Here is a 13091-nt window from a genome sequence, read left to right as displayed (position 1 = left end):
AAAACCCAGCCAGCAGTCTCAGTGGAGCCTTGTCAGTCTGGGTGTTGGAGCCTGAGAGTTTGGGCCAGGACTAAGGCCTGCTATATTGTTTGGGAAAAAGCACGTAGACAAATTATGTTCTGCAGCCTGGTATGAACAAACACCAGACTCAAGGTGACTTGTTTTTCCCTGAAACTGCCTTTTTTGTTGTCACTTTACGTATGTGTGAATAAAACACTGTACTGCTTAAGTTAAAGACGTTGTCATTGCCTCTGTACTGCGTCCGCAAGCCTGTCTCCTAAAGATATGGTGGAAAAACAAGTGTTCTTTATTTGCACATGTCACAGCGACGTTTCTGTCCCCTCTTGGAACAAGCCTTTTAGGAGAGTGCTGCCGGGATATGAATTTATATATATATACTGTATATAGATATATTAGATAATATGATATTCCCATGCACATATGGATGGAGTAGAGTTAACACTCCTGTTTTCTGAGATTTCTGAGTTGTATCTAATCTAAGCAAACACCTTCAATCGCTTTTCAATGGCTTTTGTCAAGATAACGCGATGAGTTAAGAAATTAGAGTTAAGAGCTGGAGTGCTAACCCTGCTCCTGCTGTATTCCCGGAGGTTGTGGTGATACGTGACACTAAGTAGTCATTAAAAGGGCTGACATGGCAGATAACAGAGAGCAATTGATTTTTTTTAACTACATGGAGTGAATAAACTTCCGGTTTATTAGGACCGCGCTGAGATGAGCGGACTATCCTCTTATTTTTCTGTCAGGATATCCCCCATTGTTCTGGACACAACTTCAGCATCCCACCTGGTTAGAAACTTCATGAAGTCTGAATCACAGGCAGGTAGGTACCCACCCGCAGGGCCATGAGTCAGGCATGAAGAAGTGGCAGCACTTTTTCGCCTTCTCCCTGTGTAAATATTCCTCTTATTACTCCCATAACTCTCTGCGTAGGAGAAACATTTCCAGACTTTGCTCCTCATCGGGCTCAGCGTTAGAAAGTCTTCCCTGATCACCTCAGTGGCGTCTGCTTCTCCTCCTCCTCCTCACCACACGTCATGTGTGAGGCTTACCAAATCAAGAGGAGGAGAGAGAGAGAATGGGGAATAAAAAAAAAAAAGAGAAAGGAAGGGATGCAGAAGGGAGGAGGGATGCAGGGAGCAGAGGAGGGCGAGCGTGTGATTGGATGCCGCCGCCATCTGAGTCCTGCTGTTTGAGGCTATAAAAAGATGAGAGGATGGGAATCAGCAGCAGCAAAGCAGTGACAAGCTGGACAGACAGATCCAGTGAGACAGGCAGCAAACAGAGAACCAGCACTACCCAGGTCTGGGAACCTGATCTATCAGCCAAGATGTGCAAAGGACTTGCTGGGGTGACCTCCTTCCCCGCCACCTGCCTGAAAAGGTGAGGATGCAATCCGCGATGCAACGCACTATGGCCATTTCATTGTAAAGGGGGGGCGTATACGGGACCTTCTGTATCATTGCACTCCTGTGGCGGGGTTTGCTAGGCTTCTATGCATCCCTGCAGAGCATTTCATCCCAGTTTAGGGAGCTTCAAGCAGCTGCTTCCAAGCTGCGAACATCATTGGCTCCTGATTTCCGAGGTGTTAACCCATTGTGCGAGGCTTGGTTATTGATTGCGCTGCATGGCGGTTCTTTAGGATCAGTTTTTAATTTGGTTTCGGGTTTGGATGCGCATTTTTCAGGCTCTGTTTGACAGGTATATATAAGGTGGCACCAAGTTTGGGCTGTGATTCCAGAATATTGGAATATTAGGAGATTCGCTTGTGCAAATTTTGCAACTATCAGAAGTATTCAACATTTTTATCTCAGGCAAAATTCCGATTGAATGCGGTTTGCTATATTGATGGGGGCGTGCAATCACTTTTCATGATTTCCATTGGTCGGATGAGATCATTTTATCACCTTTTCGGGTTGACCGATGTAGTAGAAAGTGGAAAGTTTGCTTGCACCCCCCTTAGGTAAGCAGCTAGTATACCGCAAGTGACTGGTGTGTGTCCTGCATTCATGGAAGGCTTTGGCAAGCAGCCTTTGGCCGTAACGTGTAACACTAATGCCAGTGTTTAGTGTCGTAACCCTAGCCTGAAGCGATTCAGTCCCAGACCCTGTTATATAATGGCGCAGTTATTACCTAACCAGTTCCACGGTAACTTACAGTACAATGTGTCTCATTGAAAGCTGTGTGAATCTATGGGAAGGAAGATATTAGTAGTGCATGCACTGGTGATACTAAATAACACTTAGAAATCTATCAATATTGAATAGGCTTCGAATATCCGGAGTAATATTGAGGAGAGCAATGATCGAATTGCTGTAGAAAGTGTCGACGGATGTGGCAATGCATGGACGACGAGCGGAAAAATGATAAATTAATCCAATTGTTTGCAGATCTGTGGCCGTTTGTGTATTTTTATTTTATTATTATTTTTTGCCTAGGAATTTAAAAAAATTGGTGTCTCCAGTTTTTTTCTCTGTCCCTTCCATAGTAAGATGTACGGTAATATCTCATTTGGATTTAAGGCTTTTGCATAAAACTAAGTTTTATCTCATTCCGTTTAGTTTTATTGCTATAATCACCATAATCGCTCAGAATCTAATTCCCTACGTCACGTACACGCACATTATCAGTAAGCCTTTAGGCTAGGTCTACACGACGACATGTGTCGCGGAACACATAGGGCACAACTACACTGCAACATGTGTCGCGCGACATTGATGTCGCACTAATGTCGCGCGACAATTTTTATAATGATAGTCTATGGTGTCGCACTTCGAATTTATTTTTTGCGACTGTCGCATCGCAGTCGCAGCATGTCGCAGATAGACTATCATTATAAAAATTGTCGCGCGACATTGGTGCGACAAATGTCGTCGTTTAGATCTAGCCTTAGAGCGCAGGAGGAAAGCAGAGGATGCCATACCCAGGAGAACTTTCAGACTTTTCTTGGTTCATTACAAAGCCCTGACCCTGTGCTGTAAAGCAACGTTGCTACTAGCTCTAAATGCAGATGTAGCAGTGCTGAACTTGCCATTGAACTGCTTCTTTTGTGCATATTCATAGCTCCGAGATAAGAAAATGCAATTGCTTTACCTGCAGCTCCATACAGCATAGTATTAAGGTCTGAGTCGAGTGACAATCTCAGCTCTGCTACATATGAATACACATTTCCACAATCTTTACTAAATACAAGTACGTGCATAATACAGGCAAATAACATACAATAGTAACAGTCCAGCTCAAGCTCAAGAACCATCTGGTTCGAAACGCGTAGACCGTATTGGGGCTTGCACCTTGAGGATTTTTCACCGCTGTATATTTGGTTTTGTGGAATAAAACATCGTTAAGCACGAAAAATCGAGGTGCTGGATTTTTTCCTTTCAAGTATATGAGACAAATAACATACTCTACATACATAAATACTCTGGCTGTCGTCATTGAATGTTTTCATGGTAATTTAGGAGGCCAGGCTAATACTGTATATTGTGGAAGAAATGCACTTTAGATAGAACATTCAGATAGAGCAGAGCTGAAAGTGCTCAGTGCTACATTATCTTCTCATTAACTTAAGCTACTGTCCAGTAAAAACACATTATGATTTTAACCATGTAGTGAATTGTAACAAAGGGCAAGCTCGGCTCTGCTACATCTGTACTGTAGTATAAAGAAAATGCTCCACAGTACTACAGAGATTGAATACAGTCTTGTCCTTGACAGACACTGGAAGCAATGGTTCATCGTTGCTGTTGTTACAGAATACCACCCTTTGAAGACAAATATGGCTCCCACCTCTGCTAGAGCACTGCGTATGAGCCCTAGCGTGGGAGTACAGGTTCAGAGATACGGCTTATAATGTATACAGATGGCAGGTGATAAAGATGATGGAGGAATTCAGCATCTAAAACCTGAGGACTTTGGTGGAGATCACTTGAATTACAAAGCAGGATACACGCAGAGTTGACGCATTTCGATCAACTACGTGGTCTTGGTCATAACATAAAACATGTAAGAAAAAAAAAAGGAGGCGAGACAATCAGGAGAATTCTTTTAACAACCCACCAAGTGTTTAAATATAAAGACAGGGGAATAGCCGGTTAATATTGCAGGACTAAATCCATTTTTCATATTGAACCCAAAGAGGGCGCAAGTTTTCATAAGAAATAACCAAAAAGTTTCCTTTGATAATCAATCTGTCTCAGGGAGCTTACAATTAGAGACAATTGTACACAGATCAGATGCAACCCAAATTTTATAATACTTCAAGCTGTATCAGATCCGCTTTTTTGTTGGTTTGATTCAGGCGAATTTGGGGAGAGGAGACAGAAATAATTAAGAAAAAGTAAAAGACAAGGGAGAAAAAAAAACGAGTCCTAGGAGATCTCAGAGTGTCATATAGGAATTTTCAGTCCAATTGCAGCACTTTTGGCAGAAGCAATTCAGACCCTGATCGAAATGATTGACCGATTCGGCCAAATTGAATTTTGAGTAATTCCTTCATCTCTACTTACAATCAATATGTCATCACGGCATTCTAATCTTGTTCATGTGCATGCAGGATAATGTTATTGGAGATGAGAAAATCAGTTCTGCATGAATCACATTAGTTACATAGCTCGCAAAAATAAAAATCCGAAACTCTTGTGATCTGTCCCACGCGAATCGCTCAAAATGGCGGCCACCATTTTACAAATCAGAAGGCAGAGAAGAAGGTGTCTGCTACCAAAAAGGGACAATTTTTTTGACCATTTTTATTTATTTAAAAGAAAAATCTGACAGCGCAGTGTGTTATCAAACAGGTTGTTTGTTACCACCGGTTGCCATTCACTTACCCATAGCCATTTCTATTCCCGTCACTTTGACTTTACTAATGCTGTCTTGATGTTAATGAGTTTGGAAAGGGTTTGATAAAGTCCTAGGAGACCTCTTAGCGTCATACACAAGTTGCATTGCAATTAGAGCATTTTCGATTTGGGTCGAATTTATCTGGACTGAATAAATTTTGATGGCTCACTCGACTGAATAGGACCCGAAACGGATTTAGGGGCATTTTCTCATCTCTAGCTGTTATAGATCTGGTGTCACAGGGAACTAAGACTGTATTGTGTAGGATGAGTTATACCGCTACTGGTCTATGTCACTATATGACAGGGCATTAACCATATTTTATGGCGGTGAGATATAAGAACACAGGCACAGTCTGATATACATGGATTTAGTGGTTTTATGCTGCCACCTCCCGTCACCATCCCTGATATCAGTGACTTCACATGACGCTGAATGAATTATTGTCGGGATAGTCCAGTCTTACATCACTCTATGTGCCATGGGAAATTTATATTTAATTTCACGGAGATTACCATTTATTGAGCAATTTCTTTTTGACACTGTAAAGAGTAATAGGTGTTACCTCGTGCTGCGATGTTAGATTACGGAAATTCCTGCTGTCTTCTAATATTAAATGATAGGGCATCAGCTCTTATTGAAGTGGGAATTCGAGCTTCCACTGGATTTTCCCCTGATTTTTCTTTAAAATTTCTTGGGCGGTTTACTGTAGCACAGAGTCCAAGGCCTGTTTCTATCTTGGATGAATCAGTAAGCTTTCTCCACTTGCAGAACAGATTCAGATGGACATTGCTGCCTCACTACAGTTTACAAGCAGCCACTACATTCTTGTGTGGTCACTAAAGAGTTAAATATTAAGGAAGTAATGCTATCCTGACTTAATTTAAGGTATAGTGCATTGCAGCCTGCAGGTGGAGTAGAGTTTTTTAAGCTTAAAGGGAATGCCACGCAGAGTTTGCTTTCCAATCAGTAGGTTATAGAGCAGGAGGATTGGATGAAAATGTGGGAAAATACCAAGTACAGCTTTATTTATTTAAAGGGGATTTTCAGGACTGTTATTAATAGGATAGGACCAATATAAGAAGGATGGGGGGGGGGGGGGGGTATGAAGCCAGAACACTGCAGTGCTGTGCATTGCATAGTGGCCATTCTTAGGTACTGCAGCTCAGCTCACATTCAAGTTAAAGCGGTATTCTAGTAGGTAAAATGTTACCCCCAATCTACAGGATATGGCATACCTATCAGATCGGTGAGGGTCTTACCGATGGGACCCCCACTGATCATGAGAACAGGGGCTCCATCCCCATTCTTTTAGACTGTATACCGTAAGTGACTGAACCAATGAAATTCATGGCTACAAATGTTGGTGGATTGTTAGGCTACTTTCACACTTACGTTGTTAATTCGGGTATTGAGATCCGGCAGAAGATCTCAATACCGGAACTAAACGGATCCGTTTTGATTCCTTTAAGTTGTGGTTGTGTGAAATCAAAAAGGAAAAAAAACGGATGCTTCACTAAATGCATTGAAAGTCAATGGGTGATGAATCATTTTTTTAGGCTCCTAAAAAACAGATCTGTCACCATTGACTTACATTGTTTGCAGTGCTGGATACGTTTTTTATGACCGGACACAAAACTGCAGCTTGCATCGGTTTTGTGTCTGGTCACAAAACGGAGCGCTGCCGGATCTAAAAAAAAACATTTTTTTTCCGGTATTGAGTTTCTCTGCCAGATCTCAATACCGGAAAACAACGCAAGTGTGAAAGTAGCCTTAGAGAGACATAAAGGGGAAGGTCTATTAGTGAGCAAAGGGCCCATATACCATTCTTACACGGGGGCCCTCGACTGCCTGTTTCTTTCTTTGACTATCCTATTGAAAAGGTCCTAAATCTTCTGTGTAATGTATAATGTCTGCCTGGGTTGCATCGTATATAATCTCAGTCAGCGATCACTAGCATTCACACAATCATCTTGTCCTTTTACAGCGCCAAAGATATGAAGCATCGACTTGGATTTCTTCTACAGAAAACTGACAGTTGTGACAACAGCGCATGCGTGAAGAAAGACAAACCTGGTTGTCAGAGGTGAGCCGTCCTGTCCCCTGTGTGCGTTCATGCTTCACACTAACTACATGATAATTGGCAATTACCCGTAGATTAGTTAATGGGTAGCTCTGTGTATTTCTAGGGAAGGGAAATCCATCTCAGGAAAGTATAATGAGCAGAGCTGTTCACTAATCACATCTGTGGTCTGCTGGTGAGATAGTCATCTGGTGCAGAGTATTATGTGAGACTGCATCAGTGCACGCTCAGCCAGGACCGCCATTACCTGGATCCTGAAGTGAAATCAGCACGTAAGATCGGGATTAGAATAATGGATCTGGGTTATGTAAGTTCATGTGCCTGACTGCGTACAACATATAATGAATACAAAGCGTGCACGAAACCTTGTATACATATACTTCCCATAGGTTAGCGTTAGATATGTAATATGCAATATTACACTGCGACGTGCAGCTGTTGTAAAGCACAATAAGCACTGCAAGTAAAATGAACATCCAGTCCTGCCCTAGAGGGGTTGTCTAGGATTAAGAATAACTTCCACAGCCCCTGAAAATGTTCAAAAATAACAAAAATAAATAAATCAGCGGTCACCCATTTTATGCCATGAGCTCTGGTCCTCCTGGCTGCAGCAGTGATGTCCCATGCACTGCTGAGGCCAGATAGTGTATGCAGCGTGACCTGTGTGCATGCAACATCTCGCTACAGCCTGGAAGATGACATCAGCGGAGGACCAGAGCATTGCGCAGGAAGGAAAGGTGTAGAAAAGAAGACAATATTGATTTGTTTGCAATTTTAGTGCATTTATAGTTTTTTAACTCTGAGATCTCTGTCCCAGAGTGACAGCTTATCATCTATTCAGAGGTCTGACTGGTGAGGGTTCGATCCCCACCGATCTCAAGAACATCAGTCCCATAAAGTTTAATAGTTGTCATTATGGGAAAACTCCTCGAGGTTATTTCTTACATATTGTTTTTGGTGTTTTTTGCTTGTAAAAAGGCAAGTTTTTTTTTTTTTTTTTGCATTTTAGCTTTTTTTTTGCGGAGCATTTAATGGTATTTTCTTGGAACAAGAAATATTCCACTTTTCTCCTGGCTTTTATCAAGCCTATAGAATTGTCTATGGGAAAACACCAGTAAAAATGCCATACCTAGAGCAACAGCCCTTGAAAAGCACTAAAACAGGCATAAATGCCCCAAAACTCTGTGAGAAATCCCCCTGAAAGAGATGAGGCTTTAACAGGTAGAACCTGTATTATAGTGTCAGACCACACAAAGTACCTCAACTAAAATGACGCGAAGCTCACTGATACAGTTATGGGACCACAAAGAATAGTATACCCTCCAAGAATCCAGCACAGTCATCTGAACACGTTCAAGAGATTAAAAATAGGACGTGTTGATTAGAATACACGACACTTATCGTAGGTCAATGGTAGAAGCTTTCGGTTGCTGCTGACTTGTACACTAGGCTAGTCTACATACCAATTGTAAAACTCATAGAATATATGTTTCTTGTTTTTTCCAGGCTAACTCAGGAAGAGATTAAAAAATGGGCAGAAAGCTTGGAAAACCTAATCAACAATGAATGTAAGTAATCAATACCATAAAATCAAGTTACCATAAATATATATGCTTCTCAAAGGGAATCTGTCACCAGCAACCTCTGTATCCAACTGTTTGCATAGACACATATCTGGGGTTTACCTGCTGTTTTTCTTTTCTTGATCCGAGGCTCTGTTCCCGAGTTATGATACTTTTTCTTAATACACAATCTAGGCCTTTGGTGCAGTGAAGGAGTGACCTTTGCTCTTGTTACACTAAATCTCCGCCCCTTTCTGTGGCCAGCCTCTTCCTAGCTGCTTTGCCATTGCCTGGCCCTGTCAACCAAAGCCAGCAGCCAGGATGGGGCTGGCTATATGATGGAGTGGAGATTGGATGCAACAATAGAAATGGTGATGCCCTCACTGCAATAAAGGCTTAATTTGCATATTCGGAAAACGTATAATGTAACTCGTGAGCAAAGGCTTAGCAAAACCTGCCACATTTTCAATAACCTACACCAAAAACAAGCGTAAGTTTTAGTTTGTCTACGCCAGCCCCTGGCTGGTGTAGAATCGAGTTTCTGGAGCACAGCAGGGCAGATATCTCTGCCACTAATAAACTAGGTGCCTCTTACTCCAGCGCACGGAGATCAAGAATGGCGCAATCACTGAGTTCATGTAGCTCCCCACAGTCTTTCTCCAATGCCCACTGGAAACCGAAAGAGTAGCTTAGTGCATTTCTTCTAGCACTAATTGGTTGTTTGACAAGGTGGATCTTAAAGGGGTTGGCCAGTTTCTGGTTACTATTGATCAATGTGTTTGTAAGGCTTATATTCTGTGCCATGTTCTACACATTGGTTTATCAGTGAATATAATTTTGAACTGGAAGGCTTTGTAGACAAGTTGGTATAGAGATCCTTCCATAGTCTGTAATTATGCATACGTGACTTGAGTCAGCTAAGGAAACCCAAAGAGCTGGGACGTGAGAAATGCAACTGTCCTAGAGGTCTTGCTCTCAGTGTATTTGGAATTTTAGGACTTCACGGCAGATTTCAATGACATCAGGATAAGGTCACCTCTTCTCTCAAATGGCCTTAGTTTGGCTGTGGTACAAGACACTGAGTGTTGCTGCTATTCCCCAGAGATCGGAAGAACTTAATAGCTTTTACTTGAACTGTGCCATGGTTTCAAGATTTAAGGATCGTTGTCTCTTCCTGACCACGTTATGTGAGTCAGATGTTGAGATGTTAGACATATGGTGAGAGCTGTTTGTTGGTCCCTTATTATTCATTCTAGCCTTCACTGTTAATTTTGTACTGTACGATGGAGGTCAAGAAACTGAATGATGCAATAAAATACTATCATCACATAAGACACATCTTCACTTGGGTAATTTGTTTAAGATTTCCTGTACTTCAGGATGTGTAAAGTAGCACTTGTACTTCTTCTACTACTCATAACACTATGTGAAGGACACTGCTATACAATTAAACTAAAGTATTTAAATTAAATTAAGAAAGTGTAAATTGTCTTATTCACCTTCTAATAAATGGAACCAATGTTTTTTTAGGTGGTATAGTGGCTTTTCGATCCTTTCTTCAATCGGAGTACAGTGAAGAAAACCTTGATTTTTGGCTTGCATGTGAAAATTACAAGAAGACAAAATCAACAACAAAGCTTTCAAGCAAAGGCCAAAAAATCTATGAGGACTTCATTTCTGTGGAGGCTCCTAGAGAAGTAAGTGGCCTATATTTTCCTTACCCATGAAACTTGATATTAAGGGAGCAACACCCCTAACTCAACAAGAGTTGCAATGGTAATCTTATACCAGAATGGAATCATGTAGTTACATTCATTTTGAAAACCAATTGTGTTGGTTGCTTCTTTTTTACTTTTTTTGAGGAGACCTAAATATAGTGCATCAGACCTCCCAGCTGGATGTTTTTGAACTGCAGTTCATCTATAAATATACATGTATGAAAACCAATGTCCTAGGCTTCCCAGGTAATAGCGTCTTATGTATTTTTCTTTCTTCAACTTTCCTTAGGTCAACCTAGATTCAATTACTCGAGAAGAGACAATCAAGAGTATTCTTCACCCTACCTATTCTACTTTTGAGCAGGCCCAGCACAAAATATTTATCTTAATGGAGAAGGATTCATACCGACGCTTTCTCAAGTCACATTTCTACCTGGACATTGTCCACTTGACCACCAATGGAGGTACTAAGAAGATTAAAGGTCTTAGCACTGACAGCAACCCCTTCATTCCTCAGTGCGCCTAAGACGCAGACTGTGCATGGCCGCAGCCAAGAACTGATTGTCTATGTGCTCTTATCTATACCCTATGATGGCTCAGATCCGGTCCTGAGCTAGCTCCTCTTATTTATTAGATGTGTGTGTCTTGCATGCATTTCTGTCCTATTGGGGCGAGCTGGAAGAGTAATTCAGACCCGTGCAATGTTGTACAGACTCCGGACTCAATGACAAATGGGACAGGCATGTCTAATACAATATTCTCAGGTGAAAGATTAAAGGTGCCTTCATTTTGAAGGACTTAGCAGCTAATCTATCTTGTAGAAGATATGATATGAAGCTATAGAGGTCCACATGATACTAGCTGGCAGAGAATGAAGCTTTTTTAATTGTACATGTTCAAGGGCATATAAGAAACAGCTTCCCTTTGATGAAGAGGTCATGGTCAGGAGATGTTTAACTTTCTACAGCCCAGGGAAGCCAGTAGAAGGCAATATTTTATTGCTGTATTGACAGTGTCATATATTTATAGACGGAAGCTAGAACTACTGACGGAAGCAGGCAACACTGCATTTATTTTATTACAGATATTTATTTTGACAATGCTGTTTTTAAGTTACAGTCGTTCGCCTTTTTCTAAGCATATTTGGAGTTTCTTTTGCATTGGTTTGCAAAGCTTTTATAATTTATATTGTCGAGATGAAAAGAGTCGTTCTAACGGGCCTCTCATTGATCAAACACCGTGTCAATGAACAAGTGAGAGGGATAAAAGCAGAACAAGTGTAGCGATGACTGCTGGCAACTATTGCTGGTAATGGCAGGGAACAATCCTTTAAGTCAATGGTGTTACGAGCATGTATCTGCCTGGGTAGTGTGTGCATGTTTGTGATTTCCAAAAAGATATGTGATGCCAAATAAACTGTGTCCTGTAAATAGTGTTATATTGTTGAGATGGCACCCTGGGATATGTTGTCCTAGTGCACACACCCTGGACTTGTGTGATGAGTATACTCTTAAACACTAACTAAATCTACGGAAAAGGAATGAAGAACCTTAAGGAAAAATCTTATGGAAATGTTTCTTTCAGTTAGACTAGCTATACAGTACTACCAGGAAGCCATTCTGGTGCTTGAAAATAAGTTTAAAATAAAAAAAACTCTACTGTAACATAGACATAGGGAGACAGTGCCCATATGTTTGCATCACTCCATTAAATGAGAAGGCCTTGGTTCCTTTCATCTAGTGTAAAATAAAGGGCACATGATGTTGGAGACGTTCCTACTTGGGAGAACGCTGGCAATAACCCTGCAATTTATTGGCACTCACAGGATGCCCACAGCCTTGTGTTACTGTGAAATAGACTCACCTGTGCCTAATTGTGCCAGGAAAGTGGATAGACTGTGGGTTATTGCCTATAAATGATACATCACAGAGACGCCTGGCACTAGCAGCATGCCATAAACTGAAGCCGTGGTTCACAGCAGGACCTTGCTTCGCTGGTTAACATGGTATTTCTCTGCTAATCCCCGACTGTACATATGTTCTCTATTACATTCGTGATTAGCTCTTCTGTAATGTCAGTGTGCAGTACATGAATGTTAACAGTGAATTTTCTATATTCTGTGCCCGGGTAATGCCATATGTCGCTGGATTTCAGACTGTGTATCGTATTACTTGAAATAAAGATGTTTCCTATGGACAAACCATGAACATTGACGCTGTGATGACTTTTTGTATAGTTGCTGTGGGATTCTCTTACGCCAATCACAAATGTCCAAATAGGAAATCACTTAAAGGAGTCGTTCACGTGTTTAATATTGATTCATTTCTCCTGTGGGGGCACTAATAGATTAGAGCTATTCACTAGGGATTACAATAGTGTTATACCGTATAAACTGTCTATTGTCAGGAACCCTTTTAGCATAATGGACAAACTATTTAGTGTTTAATGGGACTCTACTAACAAATGAATAACAAAAACTACACTAGTACCAATTACATACAATACTATTTCAATGTGTCTTATTTCTGCAATGGTATTATAAAACAATTAGGAAGCATGGGTGTGCCTTTGTACATCTATCTATCTAATTCTGTCTATCTACAGTAGATAGATAGAATATGTTCTCAGTGTTCCTTAGCTCTGCGGGTTTAACCACCTCCGGACCACCTAACGCAGATGTGCGGTCCGGAGGTGGCAGCGCTGCGCAGAGTGACAAATATACGCGTCATCTCGCGAGACGCGAGATGACGCGCGTTGCTGGCCCGCGCAAGCGCAGTTCGGGCCGGCATTTCGTACAGGAGTATTTCGTCAGCAACCTGCCAGCCAATGATCGCGGCTGGCAGGTTGCTGATTTTTAAAAAATCC

The 13091-nt window shown here is 41.4% G+C and overlaps 1 protein-coding gene across 1 annotated transcript; it reads left to right on the top strand.

Moving 5' to 3' along the window:
* Positions 1–1231: 1231 nt before the first annotated feature.
* RGS4 (regulator of G protein signaling 4) lies at positions 1232–12435 on the top strand. Its single transcript, XM_044301301.1, has 5 exons — positions 1232–1404; positions 6851–6949; positions 8453–8514; positions 10039–10205; positions 10516–12435. Exons 1-5 carry the CDS (start codon positions 1238–1240, stop codon positions 10750–10752), a joined length of 732 nt encoding a protein of 243 aa, XP_044157236.1. The 5' UTR covers positions 1232–1237; the 3' UTR covers positions 10753–12435.
* The last annotated feature ends 656 nt before the right edge of the window (positions 12436–13091 follow it).

This window comes from Bufo gargarizans, chromosome 7, assembly GCF_014858855.1.
Source record: "Bufo gargarizans isolate SCDJY-AF-19 chromosome 7, ASM1485885v1, whole genome shotgun sequence".
NCBI classification, from domain to species: domain Eukaryota; kingdom Metazoa; phylum Chordata; class Amphibia; order Anura; family Bufonidae; genus Bufo; species Bufo gargarizans.
This window is presented reverse-complemented; position numbering and strand designations above follow the sequence as displayed.